Source organism: Macrobrachium nipponense, chromosome 1 (assembly GCF_015104395.2).
Source record: "Macrobrachium nipponense isolate FS-2020 chromosome 1, ASM1510439v2, whole genome shotgun sequence".
Taxonomy (NCBI): Eukaryota; Metazoa; Arthropoda; class Malacostraca; order Decapoda; family Palaemonidae; genus Macrobrachium; species Macrobrachium nipponense.
The window spans coordinates 10,566,726-10,584,942 of NC_087200.1; the positions used below are offsets into that span (position 1 = coordinate 10,566,726).

General features: G+C 37.3%; 2 protein-coding genes across 2 annotated transcripts in view; both read left to right on the top strand.

The window, feature by feature from the left end:
- Positions 1-765, top strand: part of LOC135219120 (uncharacterized) — a 49,913-nt gene extending 49,148 nt beyond the window's left edge. The window contains 1 exon segment of the mRNA XM_064255571.1: positions 2-765. Coding sequence (XP_064111641.1) covers positions 2-76 — 75 coding nt within the window. The 3' untranslated portion in view covers positions 77-765.
- Positions 766-17,415: 16,650 nt separating this feature from the next.
- Positions 17,416-17,889, top strand: LOC135218687 (uncharacterized). The gene has a single exon (XM_064255136.1). It carries the CDS (start codon positions 17,416-17,418, stop codon positions 17,887-17,889), a length of 474 nt encoding a protein of 157 aa, XP_064111206.1.
- The last annotated feature ends 328 nt before the right edge of the window (positions 17,890-18,217 follow it).

Sequence of the window (18,217 nt, forward strand, 5' to 3'; positions counted from 1 at the left end):
AGAGAAAGAGGAACCTCAGATGCCCTGGCGATCGAATCTTCGGAAAACCAGAAGCAAAGTTAGCTTGTTAGAATAACGTAGAGCGAAGCAGCTTGATGTGTTTTATGTATAAAAAGTATTATATATTGTTATATACTATATAAAGTATAGCTACCATCATTATATCATATTAAAGTGCCACTGTTAGTTGACTGGGATGGAGTTTTATACCATTCCCAAAAATCCAAGCTCTTACCAAATTGCAACTTTGCAAAAACACACACACACATATATACTCTTGTAATAGAGCAAGTCTTTCTGCAACTGTGAAGGCATATGTTAAACCTTCCGCTTGTCACATGTTATTCCTACATTTTCTACATAGGTGTGTAAGATTTTTTTCAGATTCTGTTATTCTTACAGATTTAGAAGAGCTCATTATATATGTAAAGATAGAGTGTATGTATGTAAATAGAAAGATATTATATTGTATTCATTGTATATAGTATGTATATGGAATGCATGATTTCAGTGTATTTGCAGTCATTAGGATTATACAATATACTAACCTTACGGAGAGAATTTCAGTGCCATTATCCTGTAGTGAACGTGGATATTTGAAATAAGCCTACGAAAGTATCACGGTTAATGGTTCGCAAAATTCATTGGATCTGCTTCAACCCTTGGAATTTGATTTCAGAAATAACGAATGACAATGTCTAACAGAAGAGTTTGTAGTATATATATCTGTGACACTGAAGCTTCAAATAAAGCTTATAACTATTTCTTATGTGTTTCTCATAACTCCTTAATTGACTGTTTCATCTGTAAAATTCCCAGATCAAGAGATTGGGGTGCTAGCACCACCTGCATGTAAAGTACTATATCTTAGTTTTACCAGACCACTGAGCTGATGAACAGCTCTCCTAGGGCTGGCCCGAAGGATTAGATATTTTTACGTGGCTAGGAACCAACTGGTCACCTAGCAACGTGACCTACAGCTTATTGTGGGATCCGAACCATACTATATCGAGAAATGAATTTCTATCATCAGAAATAAATTCCTCTGATTCCCCGAGTCGGGATTCGAACTTCGGACCACCGGATTAGCAGTCGAGCTCGAAAACCACTCGTCCAGCGAGGAACTACCACCTGAAAGTGCAGGGCCGGATTAAGGATTAAGGGGGGGCGCCTGGGCCCCGGGCCACCCACCAAGAGGGGGCCTCCCACCAATAAAAACAATACATTTTAATTTAATATGGGTAGTATTGTAATCGGGCACTTATATTACCCATACTAGCCAAATTTAATTATTAACTTTATCAATAACATGATGCTCGTACGTACGAATGTTTGTGTCACCATGGTTGTAAGTTGTTTCAAATTGTAATGATTTGTGGCTGCAAAATACCATACCTCAGTATTCTTTGTATTACGGCCAAATTAAGTTTTTAAGACGTGTCACAGTTACAATATAACCTAACTCGTTAATCTATATGTCTCACGCGAGATAATAGCATCTATAAGTATCTCTAAATTGACTTGATTATAATAACGGGTTACGCTAGTTACGTTTAACCTGGTTGGTAAAAATGATGTGAATGCTGCTCAAGTGATGTACATTTCTTTGACTTCCTTGAAAAGCTGTTTGTCTTCTTCTCAATTTCAACCCATCGTATCAGCTTCTGGATGAAACTTTAAAGAATAATGATTCATCATTGACTCTCAAACGTGTCGCAACAACGCGCTGGCCCTGCAGAGCTGATGCAACTAAGGCTCTTATGCATGATTATGAGCAGATAAAGGAGGTACTTAAACACATTGTTGATGACATTGAAGAAAAAAGGTGTGTACGCTGAAAAGCAGAAGGACTTTTATTAAAACAGGAATCGGCTTGAAACAGAAATTTACACCACCTTCTGGAATGATATTCTGCAAAGAACAGATGCAACAGATAAAACTCTGCAACACGGAAAACTTTATCTAAATACTGCTGTGCCATCACTGACTAGCTTGAAAGACTATATAGTATCAAAGCGTGACTCCTCCCACACTTATGAAAAAGAAGGTGAACAGCTGTCTCAATTTGGTTCAGCATACTATAAGCAGACAGAATCTCGGCAGAAGCGCCGCATTGTGTTTCTTAACCCATTGGATTATGGACATGCAGAAGAAGTACAACTCAGCCCATCTGAAATATACAGAACGCAAACTTTCTTGCCTAACATTGATCAGTTTATCTCTTCTCTAGACCAACGTCTCGAAGCATTTAGTTTTTTTTAGACATCTGCAAAAGCTTTCTTCAGACAAACTTCACGAGACAGCAGTGCAACTCGTCGTCAGGGCATATCCAGATGGCTTGAATATTATATTTAAGGAGGAACTGTGCCAGTTTGTAACATTTGCTAATATATTCACAGATGAGGAGCCAACAGATATCAGCACGGAGCTTTTCCTGTATAGACTTATATTGGACAAGGGTGTGCAGGACACTTTCCCAAACATAGAGATAGCTCTACGAAAATACCTTGCTTTGATGGTGTCAAACTGCAGTGGGGAGCGCTCTCTCTCAAAGCTAAAATTATTTGAAAACAGATGACGGACATCCATGAAACAGAAACGTCTGGTAAATCTAACTATAATGAGCCTCTAGTCAGATAGATTGCGTGAACTGGACTTCAACGAAGTCATCAGTGAATTTGCAATAAAAAAAAAATCAAGAAAAGTGTCGAGAAAGTAATCCTGGCTATACATATAACTCCATAAGAAAGAATGAGTTATTATAATTATATGTGTTAGTTACATTATTATTTTTATATAAATTATTGTAACTATATGTATAAAAAAAATATGGTAAGGACAACTTATGCCTATTTAGTTTTGTGATTATGCATATTAATAACATCAGAACAATAGTCCCATTGTAGTATCTCTCTCTCTCTCTCTCTCTCTCTCTCTCTCTCTCTCTCTCTCTCTTCCTCTCTTCTCTCTCTCTCTCTCTCTCTCTCTCTTCTCTCTCTCTCTGCAGGTGGTATTACTTTTATTTTCTATTATTATTTTTTACCAGCATGTACATTTTATCCACCTACCCACATCATATTAAGTGAGTTCAGGCTTAGTCATGCTTCCGCTCATACTTACGTGGAAAGATACGTTACAGCAGCTTATCAAATGGCCTGAAGGATGATGAGAGAAATTCTGGTGGATATCTCTCTCTCTCTCTCTCTCTCGTAAGTAGCCATCTTGCTTGGTGAGTCGTACCCGCGTGAAGTCAGATTAATCAACAGATATCACAAGTTTAACATACGACTAGAATTTGAGAAATATCTAGAAGTGTTCGTGAACTATCGGTGATAAGATTAGTGTGAAAATAGTAGGATAAAGTGTCTTCTAAGTTAGTTTATCAAGTGTAATACTATAAATCAGAACAAGATGGCAGTAAGTTCCAACTGCGGGAAGAGGTGGCGTAATTTGGCGTGTCTAGCAGATTCGCAATACGATGAGGTAGCAGGAAGGGAACTGGCATTTCTCATCTATGAAATCAGCAACAGTCCTAACCAAAAAGATACAAAAGCATTCATAGATATATTAGAAGGATATAATCCTTCAAACTGGAACAAATCTAATGAAAACATCTTGAAAATAATTGAAGAAGTTCCAAATAAAATCCAAGTGGTCAAGAGACTCATAAAGAAAATATACATAAACCAACATATTCCGACAAAGAAAAGAATAAGGTGAATCTTGTGAATATCCTAATTGATGCATTAGGAAAAGAATGCCAAAAGCATGCAAACTGTGTAAGGTTTGGTATAGCATAGTCAATCCACAAAACCTAATCAGAAAATGTGCTGCATGCAACATTCCGACCCATCCACAGTGTGCTGAGGTAATACAAGATTTGAGAAAAGATACAAGAATTTTTTTGTTCAACATGTCTATCATGGATAGACAATGTTATTAAATCAAGATTGAATGTACAAATAGTTGAGGATGAAGAAGAAGAGGAAGAGGAAGAAGAAGAAGAAAAAGAAGAAGAGGAAAACGGAAGAGAAGTAAACAAAAATGAAATGACAGAAAAAAATAAGGAAAACAAAGAACAAGATAAAAGTATGGATGCAGAGATACTCATTGATACTACATATGAGGCAATAAAGCAGCATACCTACGAAGAAATAAATTACGATATGACAACAGAAAAGCAAATCCCGAAGAGGCTCTACCCAGATCTATACAATGACGGGAAAGAGGAAAAAATAGACAAGAAAGACAAAATCTGCAACCTTTTGAAAAGAGGGAATTGCAGATTTGGAGAAAGATGTTACTACAAACATCCTAAGATATGTCCAAAACTATGAAATATATGGTAAATGTGCATACTTAGATGGATATGGGATGATTGCAGAGATCTGCATCCAAAAATATGTAAAAACCTAAAAGAAGGAAAAGGATGTAAGTTCGACAAAAAATGCAAATATATGCACCCTGTAGCCATGAATCATAATCAAATAAATAACCAACCAAGTAATAAAATCCAAAATAAGAAAGAAACAAATAAAGAGAGAAATCAAGAATATCAGGTAAAAGAGAAAAGCAAACCACCAATGAGATATGCAGAGGTGTCAGCAAAAAATTTCAAAGCATCAGCTCCGAAATTCTACTCAAGAGATAATAACTGTATTTATTATGCAAGAGGATATTGCAGAAACGGAGAAAATTGCAGATTCAGACACAAAATGAATAATTATGATGAAGGAAGATCAAATATTATGGAAAAGTTGGATTTTTTAATGTCAGAATTTCTGGAAATGAAAAAAAGAACAACATACCAGAACAGGAAAGAGACCTGGGAAAATCCTTATTACTACCAGTATTAAATGAAGGAGAAAACACGCAAACCATCATAGTGATGAATGCGCAGGGTTTAGTTACGAGTAACTCAAAAAGAAAAATAGAGTACTTAGAAGAACTAACCCAAAATGAAAAGAAAATAGATATAATGAATATAAGTGAAACCTGGTATTCCCAAGAGACTGGGAATGATGATCAAATAAAAGGGTTCCAAACTTATAGATCAGATAGAAAAAATAGGAATCAAGGGGGAACCGCAATATATGGGAAAGACAAAAAACAAGGAAAAAATATATGAGAAATATAGTAACTCAGAATGTGAACTAATAGCGGTAGAATTTGAATCTGAAAAATTGATGAACATAGTAATATATAGACCTCCTAATACTAAAGAGTTTGACTTAATAATTGAAAAATTGGATGATATATGTAGAAATCACAAGGACTGGACTATTCTCCTATCTGGTGACTTCAACTTTCCTTTCGTAGAATGGAAAGAACGAATAGGAGATTGTGGTTGTACTTATACATATAAAAAAGAGAGTAATAGTAGTGCAGAAGATAAGAGGCAATTTGAAAAGCTATTAGATATGCTACTAGAATACAACATTCAACAAATAAATCACCTGCCAACAAGAAAGGAAAATACTTTAGACCTAGTATTTGTGAACGAGATGAATTATGTTAAAGAAATAATAGTTTATAATGCGAATATTTCAGACCATAATGTCATAGAATTAACAGTTCATTCCAAAGCAAGTGAAAATAGAGATAAGCAAGAAATGAAAAAGTGGGAAGGATATGGAAAATACAACTTCTACAGTAAAAATATAAAATGGTCAGAAATTAATGAAGAATTAAACAAAGATTGGGATAACATTTTCGTAAGTGATGACATAAGGGTAAATACGGAGATATTATATAAAATATTGGAGAAAATAGTGGAAAAATATATACCGAAGAAGAAAAGTAAACATCATTCATGCATACCAAGAGACAGAAGGATCTTGTTCCAGAAAATCAGAAAGTGGAAAAAAGGTCTTGCAAAAGAAAAAAATGCATGGAAAGTTATAGAACTAAAAGTAAGATAGAAAATGCAGAACAAAAGATTATACAATCAAAAGAAAATGAAAAACGGGACTTGGAAGAAAAAACCCTATTAAATATCAAGCAAAACCCCAAGCTATTATACTCATATGCGAAGAAGATGAATAAAAGAAGAATAGAAATAGGCCCTCTGAGAATTGAAGGGAGATTAACGAATGAAAAAAACAAAAAAGGAAATTTGCAACATACTGGCAGAACGATATAAGAGAGAATTCACCCCTAGAATAGATAATGAAGATAATGATATAGAAGTAAGGGATGAAAATAGTGAATATTTAGCTGACATAGATATTAATGAAGCTGATATTGTGCAGGCTATTAATGAAATTAAAAATGGAGCTGCTGCAGGGCCTGATGGAATTCATGCTATTTTGTTAAAGAAAGTAGTTCATTCTATCGCAAAGCCACTTGCAATATTATTAAGACAAAGTGTAGATACAGGCAAGATTTATGATGAGCACAAATTAGCATATATTACCCCTACTTTCAAAAGTGGATCAAGACTAGAGGCAAGTAATTATAGGCCTGTGAGTCTAACATCACATATTATGAAAGTGTATGAAAGGGTAATGAAGAAAAATATTATGAAACATTTAATAAAAAATAATTTGTTTAATAAAGGGACAACATGGTTTCGTACCCGGAAAAAAGTACACAAACCCAACTGTTAGTCCACCGTGAGAACATATTCAAAAATATGAAAAGCGGAAATGAAACAGATGTGGTTTATTTAGACTTTGCAAAAGCTTTTGATAAAGTAGACCATAATATATTAGCGAAGAAAATTAGAAAAACACAATATCGTGGATAAAGTAGGAAGATGGTTAAAAGAATTTTTACACAACAGAAAACAGATAGTTATTGCAAACGACGAGAAATCGGATGAAGTCAAGGTAATATCCGGTGTGCCGCAAGGTACGGTGTTAGCTGCAATACTGTTTGTTATTATGATTGAAGACATAGACAATAATGTGAAGGATTCGGTTAGTGAGTAGTTTCGCAGATGACACAAGAATAAGTAGAGAAATTACTTGTGATGAAGATAGGAACGCTCTACAAAGAGACCTTAACAAAGTATATGATTGGGCAGAGGTAAATAGGATGGTATTTAACTCTGATAAATTTGAATCAATAAATTATGGAGACAGAGAAAGAAAGCTATATGCATACCTATAAGGGACCTAATAATGAGACCATCACAAATAAGGAAGCAGTTAAAGACCTTGGTGTGATGATGAATAGGAACATGTTATGCAATGATCAAATAGCAACTCTGTTGGCAAAATGTAAAGCAAAAATGGGAATGTTGTTACGGCACTTCAAAACAAGAAAAGCTGAACACATGATTATGCTTTATAAAACATATGTTCGTAGTCCACTTGAATATTGCAATATGATATGGTACCCACACTATCAAAAGGATATTGCACAAATAGAGAGTGTACAAAGGTCCTTTACAGCTAGAATAGAAGAAGTTAAGGACCTAGACTACTGGGAAAGACTACAATTCTTAAAATTATATAGTCTAGAAAGGAGAAGAGAACGCTACATGATAATTCAGGCATGGAAACAGATAGAAGGAATAGCAGAAAATATCATGGAACTAAAAATATCAGAAAGAGCAAGCAGAGGTAGATTAATAGTGCCCAAAACTATACCAGGAAAAATAAGGAAAGCACACGAGGACATTAATCCACTACGCACCAGCATCGATAATGCAGCGTCTATTCAATGCGTTGCCAGCTCATCTGAGGAATATATCAGGAGTGAGCGTAGATGTGTTTAAGAATAAGCTCGACAAATATCTAAACTGCATCCCAGACCATCCAAGATTGGAGATGCAAAATATACCGGAAGATGTACTAGCAACTCTCTGGTAGACATTAGAGGTGCCTCACACTGAGGGACCTGGGGCAACCCGAACAAGATGTAAGGTCTGTAAGGTAAGGTCTCTCTCTCTCTCTCTCTCTCTCTCTTCTCTCTCTCTATATATATATATATATATATATATATATATATATATATATATATATATATATATATATATATATATTTCACCTCTCTCCTCCTCCTCCTAGCGAAGCAGCGAATCACATTCTCAAATTCAGCAAGCCCCCGTCCTTTTATGCATAGAGAGAAAAACAGAAGCAGAAAAATCTGAGGGATTATATAATATTATCCGTCCTTTTTTTTTTTTCTTACGGCGCCTGCTACATCTGCTCATATCCAGGATTTATGAGGATTACTCCCATCCTGGATTAAGGACGTTAAGTTCTGTTCTCATCTTGGATTTGCTTAAGAATATGCGGATCCTGTTTATGGCTTGTTTATCTTTTTATTTTTTTCCTTCTTATCGTATATCGGGATGAAAATACACAGATTGCATTGGGAACGCGTTTTTTTTCTGCCATCACGGAAACTCTAATGTTTGAATTTTGTTCTTGTTGATTTCGTCACATTCGTTATTTTCCTTGTTAAGATTTGCGTAGATTTGACGTTGGAGAATAACAGAAAATATAAATTTGTTGAAAATACGACGAATTTACGACTACAGGGCATTGAAGGAAGTCGAAAATATACGTCCCAAATCGGATAAAAGAGAAAGGGCTGGGTGTTAGGTTTTGTATTAACATAGATTGACGTCACTAAGTTTATGAGACCTGAGTTTTGTAATAAGAGATCCTTTAAATGCACAAATCAAAGCTCCTCCTCCTCCTCCTCCTCCTCCTCCTCCTCTTCCTTCTTCTTCTTCTTCTCAGGGTCACTTTTATTACGAGCCTTTCCCAGATGTTTCTAAAACTCACTGAACGGCTAAACTCCAAAGAATATATAATACTGAATAAAACGCAGTGGGAGAGAAAAATGGAAAAGATGGTATAGGTATGGTGAATATATCGACGGTGGACATGCCTGAATATCCAAGAAGCCAGTGCTTGCGACGATAGAAAATGTCTGTGGAAAAGAACCTCTTAGCTGTGTTCGAACAGCCCTTTTACATCTGTCAAAATGTCCACTTGGTCCCATGCATAAAAAACCTTTTTTACTGTGCCAAGCGATAAAATGCTATCAGGGCCATTTGAAATAAAGGCAAAAGAAAACAGAAGAAAGAAAAACGACAAGAATGATCCAGGTATTAAATTATCGCAGAAAGGAAAGAGCTGCGAAGGGGCATGGGAAACGAAGCAGAAGCAGCAGCAACAGAGGCCACATAAACAAAGCAAAAAAACACTAACTCGAAATTCTGTCGCTGTAAAGCCTGCGGTAACGAGAGCCATCGACTGCCGTGTGATGTGAAGCCTGTCACATCAGAGCAGATCGGGCGGACGGAATTCCGCGAAAGTGCCGACCGACCTCTCAATTTCCAGAATTCCATGAGACTATTCGCCACGGCGTTTGGAGAGGTAACACTTGATTCTCCAAAGGCTGAGTAGAGAATGCAGCTGGATATATAGCATGATAATGGACAAAGATTTATCATTAATTTTTTTTTAATCAAGAGACGATTAACCAAACATTTAGTTTTCCAGTTTTCTTTGTCTTTCTTCCAAGGTCAAAACTTTGTTTTAATGGATTTGGATGTAAACTAGAATGACGTGAAAGTCTCTGCCAATTTCTACTTAATCATATGTTTATTTTGCATGTAATTTTATGTAACTAACATTGTAAGCACAAAAAAAAAAAAATAAATAAATAAACTGTAGTACCCACTCAGACGGTCGACCACAGAGGTCTCGCATTGCGGATAATATAATCATTTGGGCAGGTTGTCTAAACTTCCCCAGAACCATTCACTAACCTGGTAAGTTTATCCGATTACAGGTAAGGTTATCTAAGTGAGGTAAGACCAGATTAAGCTACAAAAGGTTATGTTAGGTAAGGTGAGGTAAGGAATGGATGGCTTTTAGTTTGATAAAGTCATAGGATACGAAGCGAAGATAAGGTTATATTAATCAAAGGGAAGGGTAGATTGTACCGATTCTTCATTAGCTAAATAAACCAGTATTTTTCATGTTCCCCCCTAAACTAGCCCCCATCCTAAACGCAGCGCCTCAGGGGTGTGGTTGGTAAAGTGTTGGCGTCCCACCTCGGTGGTCGCGCGTTCGATTCTCGGCCATTCCATTGAGGAGTGAGGGATGTGTATTCCTGGTGATAGAAGTTCACTCTCGACGTGGTTCGGAAGTCACGTAAAGCCGTTGGTCCCGTTGCTGAATAACCACTGGTTCCATGCAACGTAAAAACATCATACAAACAAACAAAAAAACCCACCTACCAGGGGCGCAGTAGCTTCATACAGGCATCTGGACTGCAGACGTTGTTACCCTTTCAGCAAAATGATAAAACATTTATCTGTACTTTTATTTGAGCAGTTATCATTTTTACTTCAGTCCTCGACCATTTATCCTTTCTCGGCCATTTCTATATATAGCCTGGAATACGTGGAATCCAGCGCTGGAAAAAGAAGAAAAAAAAATACCTCACGTTTATGGTAGACGAACACAAGAACTGTCAGATCCAGAAGTTGATTCAGCGGGTACGCCTGCATTATTACGAAAAATGTTATATATTTCCTTTGCTCTGACACGTTTTCGGATTCCCGCGAAATGCAACTCGAAATAGGAACCAGGAATTACGAAACTTACTTCAGGAATGAGTCATGATGTTTCGTCTTCATCACGAATTGAATATTTCAACTTTTATCTTTATCACGAATTAAACATTTCGACTTATGTCTTCATCACTAACTGAATATTTCAACTTGTCTTAATCACGAATTGAATATTTCGACTTATGTTTTCATCACGAATTGAATATTTCGACTCATGTCTTCATCACGAATTGAATATTTCGACTCGTGACGTCTTTATCACGAATTGAATATTCCAACTTGTGATATCTTTATCACGAATTGAATATTCCAACTTGTGATGTCTTTATCACGAATTGAATATTCCAACTTGTGATGTCGTTATCACGAATTTGTTCTCTTTATCACGATTTGAATATTCCAACTTAAGATGTCTTTATCACGAATAGAACATTCCTACTTGTGATGTCTTTATCACGAATTGAATATTTCAACTTATGTTTCAATGCGGATGTGTCATTCTGGGAATTAAATAAGCCCGCCTAAATGATTATGTTACCATAAATGAGTGAATTCTGGGATCGACCGTCTGATTACAGTATTTTTTTTTCACACTTACAATGTTAGTTACATAAAATTCAAAGCAAAATTCAATTTGCAAATGATCTTGACATTACAATCAGAATAAATATATGATTCACTAATAATAATAATAATATATGAAGGTAGGAGACCCTCTCTCAAACATGTTTTGTTAAAGATGATGGCAGCATCAGTGGAATTGATTTTATATATGGTCTTTTCAATTCTTCTTATTATTCTCTTCTCATCAGGGCTGATATTTGCTAATAGCTGGCCGATGTCCATATCTCGGTGAAAGAAATGTTTTCTAAAAATAATAATTTATTGATATGATAACAAAAGTGGTTAACAAATCTTAGTCTAAGGGCGTAACGGAATTCCAACGTTTCCAACCGTATCATCGGTTCATTTTCAAGGAAAGGTGAGCGTGAACTGATTGGAATGGGTTGTTGTTGTTGTTGTTGAAGATTAAGCTGGCCTTATGCCAGCACGGGCTTTAGCTAAAATCAGCCCGTAGGTCATTTGAATTTTTTCAGGTGGTTAAGGTGATTTTAAGGATATGTGGCGAATCTTTATTCATGATATCAATGGTATATGCAGATGTGATGGTATGATTTGCAATGGAAAAGAAAAGGTGAACAGGCATTGGAATGGGGTCGTTCGGCGGTATTTATTGTGTCCCAGGTGCTCTGTCTGATGGGCGCTGCGTTTTCATTGGCTGAACAGAGGATTAAGTCCCTGAGTCAAGCCGTCTTGCAGAGGTGGAAGCTCGCACTGCTCTTCTCGTGCGGACGCTGGAGACTGGGAGCGTAGTATTGGGAAGGTCATTGCCGATAGACGGGGGCACCTGATTGGCCCGTTTGATGGGCTCTATGGTGCTGGCGGGCGGCGCCCTACGTGCCACCGTCGGAAGGAGTGAAGTCTCTTGGGTGGTGTTGAGGCTGGGTCTCTCCTTCCCGATGTGTAGGGCCTCCAAGAGGCGGAGGCGACGGTGGTCTGCTGCCTTATCGATAATTCTGATATTAGGAATAATGTCATTCCTAGTTATCCTGGTATTGTGGACGTTTTTGGCAGTATTTTCATGGTGAGTACAGATTAAAATATTTGCTTCTCTTAGAGAAGTAGTAGTGAGTGTAGTAATATTATTTTTCTATAATTTTTTTTGTGTTTGATTATTATTATGATATTGATGATGATTATTTTAATGGCTAAACATAATGATGATGGAATGTTATCATAATCAACATCATTATTACTAATATTACCGTATTATCATTATCATTTGCTATAATCATTAATAATATTATTATCAATACTCCTATTATTATTATTATTATTATTATTATTAGCATCAGTATAACATCCATGATTGTTATACCACGAAAGTATTTTCATGGTGAGTACACGTTTTATTATCATTATTATTATTATCAATATTATTAACCAATATTACTGTATTACCATTATTATTGATATTATTTTTACATTAGATTTTTTTAATATTATCATTTTTTTTTTTTTTTTTTTTTTTTTTTTTTTTTTTTTTGCTCTATCACAGTCCTCCAATTCGACTGGGTGGTATTTATAGTGTGGGGTTCCGGGTTGCATCCTGCCTCCTTAGGAGTCGATCACTTTTCTTACTATGTGTGCCGTTTCTAGGATCACACTCTTCTGCATGAGGCCCGGAACTACTTCAGCCTCTAGCTTTTCTAGATTCCTTTTCAGGGATCTTGGGATCGTGCCTAGTGCTCCTATGATTATGGGTACGATTTCCACTGGCATATCCCATATCCTTCTTATTTCTATTTTCAGATCTTGATACTTATCCATTTTCTCCCTCTCTTTCTCTTCAACTCTGGTGTCCCATGGTATTGCGACATCAATGAGTGATACTTTCTTCTTGACTTTGTCAATCAACGTCACGTCTGGTCTGTTTGCACGTATCACCCTATCCGTTCTGATACCATAGTCCCAGAGGATCTTTGCCTGATCGTTTTCTATCACTCCCTCAGGTTGGTGCTCGTACCACTTATTACTGCAAGTAGCTGATGTTTCTTGCACGGTGGCTCCAGTGGAGGGCTTTTGCCACTGAATCATGCCTCTTTTTGTACTGGTTCTGTGCAAGTGCCGGGCATTCGCTTGCTATGTGGTTTATGGTTTCATTTTTCGTATTGCACTTCCTACATATGGGAGAGATGTTATTTCCATCTATCGTTCTTTGAACATATCTGGTTCTTAGGGCCTGATCTTGTGCCGCTGTTATCATTCCTTCAGTTTCCTTCTTTAGCTCTCCCCTCTGTAGCCATTGCCAATTGTCATCGCTGGCTAGTTCTTTAGTCTGTCTCATGTATTGTCCGTGCATTGGTTTGTTGTGCCAGTCCTCTGTTCTGTCTGTCTTTCTCCTGTCTCTGTATATTTCTGGGTCTTCGTCTACTTTTATTAGTCCTTCTTCCCATGCACTCTTTAGCCACTCGTCTTCACTGGTTTTCAGATATTGCCCCAGTGCTCTGTTTTCGATGTTGACGCAGTCCTCTATACTTAGTAGTCCTCTCCCTCCTTCCTTTCGTGTTATGTATAGTCTGTCCGTATTTGCTCTTGGTGTAGTGCTTTGTGTATTGTCATATGTTTCCTGGTTTTCTGATCTATGCTGCAGAGTTCTGCCTTCGTCCATTCCACTATTCCTGCGCTGTATCTGATTACTGCACTGCCCATGTGTTTATGGCTTTTATCATATTTCCGGCGTTGAGTTTTGACTTGAGTATCGCCTTGAGTTCTCTACATATATTCTTTCCTGATCGTGTCCTTCATCTCTTGGTGTTTTATATCCCCTCCTTCCACTATTCCCAGGTATTTGTATCCTGTCTCATCTATGTGTTTGATGTTATTATCATTATTATTATTGCTATTATTATTATTATTATTATTATTATTATTATTATTATTATTACATCTATTGCTGTTATAACACGAATATAATAACACTTTATTATCCTTTTACACATTTAATTATGGTTTAAGTGCTGGTTATGAATAAAATATACACAAATGTGAGGGGTTAGGCGTACATTTTGAATGCTAGCGCACAAGCGCCCCCCCACAATTTTTTTTTTTTTATTTTTTACCAAAAATTTATAAAGGGTAGGGTTTTCATATGAAACTTATTTTAAATCAATATCTTTCTTAGAAGCAGAGTAATGAATGCTAGACTTCGAGGGCAATTTATTGGGAATATTGTGAATAATGCTGATAGTGGATATTATATATATATATATAGATTATTATATTATTATATATTATATATATATATATATTATACACACATATATATATATATATATATTATATATATATATAATATAGTATGTATATATATATATATAGATATATAGATATATATATATATATCATATATATATATATTATATATATATATATGAGGGCCTCAGAGCCACAAGGTGGTAAACGCCTTATCACCTTGTGGTTCTGAGGCCCTCATATATATATATATATATATATATATATATATATATATATATATATGATATTATATATACATATATATATATATATATATATATATATATATATATATATATATAAAATACCACTTTCAGCATTATTCCCAATATGAATATTGGCCACTTATTAAGAAGTATCGCTGAGCCAGAAAAGCGAGTAATAAGAAAAAGAGAAATGATAATATATAAGATTAATTCGCTGAATTCTGCCATTTTATTCAACAGTATTATTATTATTTTTATTATTGGAAAATGTCAAACTTGAATGTACGATTTCGTGGGAGATGAAGAAAAGAGAAAATTTAGGTTCCGAGGATTCCTCTGACAAGAGCCGTCGAGCTTCCCTTCTTCAGGAGGAGTAATTAACGGAGCTGCAGCTGCAGCTTCAGGAGCCGCCGAAAAGATCTCGCCAGAGGAGTAGCAACGAAGAAGAAGAAGAAGAAGAAGAAGAAGAAGAAGAAGAAGAAAGAAGAGTTGCAGCTTCGGAGCCGAGCCGGGAATTGAAGAAGCTCGGTCGGAACCCCTGAAGTCTTCGTCGGAATTTCAAGAAGTTCCTCAGATCCTGAATCCCGTGGTGTGGCAGTTTTATAAACTAGACATGGGAAAAGCAAGCGTATACGGTTGACATTATTAATGATGTTTGAGCTATATTGCATATTACTTGTGATACTGGCATTCATCGGAGTTGATTTATTAGCTTCTATTATGGATGATCTTGATTTCTTTTGTTGTCAAAGAGTCTACAGTCGTTTACGAGTACAGGATACTCTTGCTGCTGCTGTGGATTCCTTTGAACCAGAAATCGTTCAACAACCGAACAGCTTGTCGCCAGCCTTTGCCGTTGCCATCCCTGGATTGGCCTTGTTGGCAGGACTGGCATTTGTTGCTGTTTACTGGAAATTCGCAAGTCATGGACACAAAGTTTATGACCTGGAAGAAGATCTGGAAACCGACCGGAACGAAAATTTCGGAAAGGAAGACAATCTGGAAATGGAAGATAGCAAGGATGATCTTGAAACGTATATGAGTGAACTGTCTAGCCTGGAAGAATTGGAAGATAGTGACGAATGCCTGGAAACTGATATGATTGAAGTGTCTGGAATGGAAGATAGCGAGAATGACCTGGAAACGGATATGAGTGAAGTTTCTAGACTGGAAGACTGTCTAGAACTGGAAGAATTGGAACACAGCGATGATGACCCGGAAATTGATATGCATGGAAACAGTCAGGTTCATGGAAGTAAAGTGGAACACCAGTGGAAGGAAGCAGAGGAAGAGAACGCGTGGCTTCGGAATCAGCTTGTAGACAAAAATCTTTTGCTGGAAAAGACGGCAGATGAGGGAGCAGAAATGAAGAGAGAAATAGAGAACTTGTACCTTCAAAAGGAACAAGTGCTAACTGAAAAGCTCCGCTTACAAGATGATTTAGAAGTGGCTCTCGACCAAGGAGATAGGACAGAGAAGATAAATAAAGAACTGAGGGAGACAATAGCGTCCCTGGAGCGTCGATTGGAGGAGAATGATAACTTCCTCAAGAAAAGGGACGAAGCTGAAAGAGAAATGATAAGTCTCTTCGAGCAGCAGATGGTCGATCAAAATCGAGAACTGGAGAACGCTATGGAAAAAGAAATTGAGCTAGGCCTCAAACTGAAAGAACTGGAAAGCAGCAATCAAGTGCTTGCTTCCGAGAAAGCATATTTCGAGAAGAAAGTCGACCATGTACAAGGATTACTCGCACAGATAGCTAGGGAATCTGAGGAGGACCGCGAGAAACTGAGGGAGCTGGAGAGTCAAATGATGAACATCGAAGACTTTGTGGGAGAGCTGGAAAGCCAGATAACGGACGCTGAAAAGGACCAAGTTGCTCTCCGAGAAAAACTGGAGCTTATGGAAGTGGAAAACTCTAGACTAACGGAACTGGCTGCAGGCTACGAAGCTCAGCTCCAAGCTGCACTGAAAAACGCAGCTGACCTAAGAGATAGAACGTGCGAGCTTGACAAAAACCTGGCGAACGAGACTCGGAAAAACTTGATCCTAAAAGATCAAGTCCAGTCGCTAGAGTCAGTTTTGTCCCAAACGGAATCGCGATTAGTTTCGGCAAAAGAAATTCTGAATGCTGAAAGAGCTACAACTGAGATCATGGGTGCAGAACTGGAAGTGATGAAGAATTGGGTCTCAGAATTAGCAGGAGAGAATGCAAAGTTTGCCGAACAGCTAAACGAAAAAGTCTTAGAACTGAATTTAGTGAAAGAAGAGTTGGAAAATGAAAAGAGGAAGACCCAGGCTCTGGAGGAAGAAGGTCAGGGTCTGAAGTACTGGGTCGCAAAATTAGGAGTAGAGAGAGCCTGGTATATAGAAAAATTTAACGAAAAAGTATTAGAGCTGAATTTGGTGATAAAAGAGTTCGAAAATGAAAAGAGGAAGACCCAGGTTCTGGAGGAAGAAGGTCAGGGTCTGAAGTACTGGGTTACAAAATTAGGAGGAGAGAGGGCCTGGTATATAGAAAAATTTAACGAAAAAGTATTAGAACTGAATTTGGTGATAAAAGAGTTCGAAAATGAAAAGTGGAAGACCCAGGTTATGGAGGAATAAGGCCTGGGTTCTGAAGGCTTGGATCTCCACAATTTAGGAGGAAGAGAGCCTTGTAATAATGAACAATTAAACGAAAGAGTCTTAGAACTGTCTTTAGTAAAGGAAGAGTTGGAAATTGAAAAGAGGAAGACCCAGAAAAACCACTTGGAAAAAAATTCACTGAAAACATCTTTGCAGAATGCTCTCCATCATGGGAACGAGATGGAGAACTTGTTAAAAGAAGAAAAGAAGAGAGGACAGGAGATGGAGACTTCCTTGAGAATCTTAAAGGTCGAGCTTGACAACAGGGCCCTCCAAATACAAAACTTCTTAAACGAGGAAAGAAAATTGGTATGTGAAAAAGAAGAACTAGAAGACAAACTAGGAGTCGCTCTCAATCACGGCAAGGAACTGGAGAGCTTACGAAAGGAAGCAGAACTGAGGGCGAGAAAAATTACAAAAGATTTCGAGGATGATGTCCAGAAAAGGGATACACAAATCCACGAAATGAGTCTGTATTATCAGGAGACTCTGAAGCAGAAGGATGGCGAATTGGAGAAGCTGAGGGAAGATGATGAAGACCTGAGAAAAGAATGTGAAAAGTTGAAAGAAAACTGGAGGATACAAGAGGAAAATATGATCAAGGAACAGCAAGTTTTACAGGGAGCGCCAAAGAAACAGGAAGAAGGCTTTTGAGGAAACAAGATAATACATGTTAATGACGCTTCTCCATGGGACAGCTCAGAGGAACTTCTCTCTGCAGCACATTGCACTGCAGCATGGAAATGAAAAGAAGCAAGATGAAGGGAAAGAGGAGGACCTGTCTGAGTTCCTGCAGATGAGAAAGGAGGAACAGTACAGGAAATACTGCGATGCCCAACTTGAGAGGAGCAACTATGGGAAGCAGTGGGAGGTCCTAACTCAGACGCTGACGGACCTCATCCACGAAGATGAGAGAAATCCAGAAGCCACAAAAGATGAACAAAAATGTGGGGAGGCGATCGCCCAGGACGCCATATTGGAG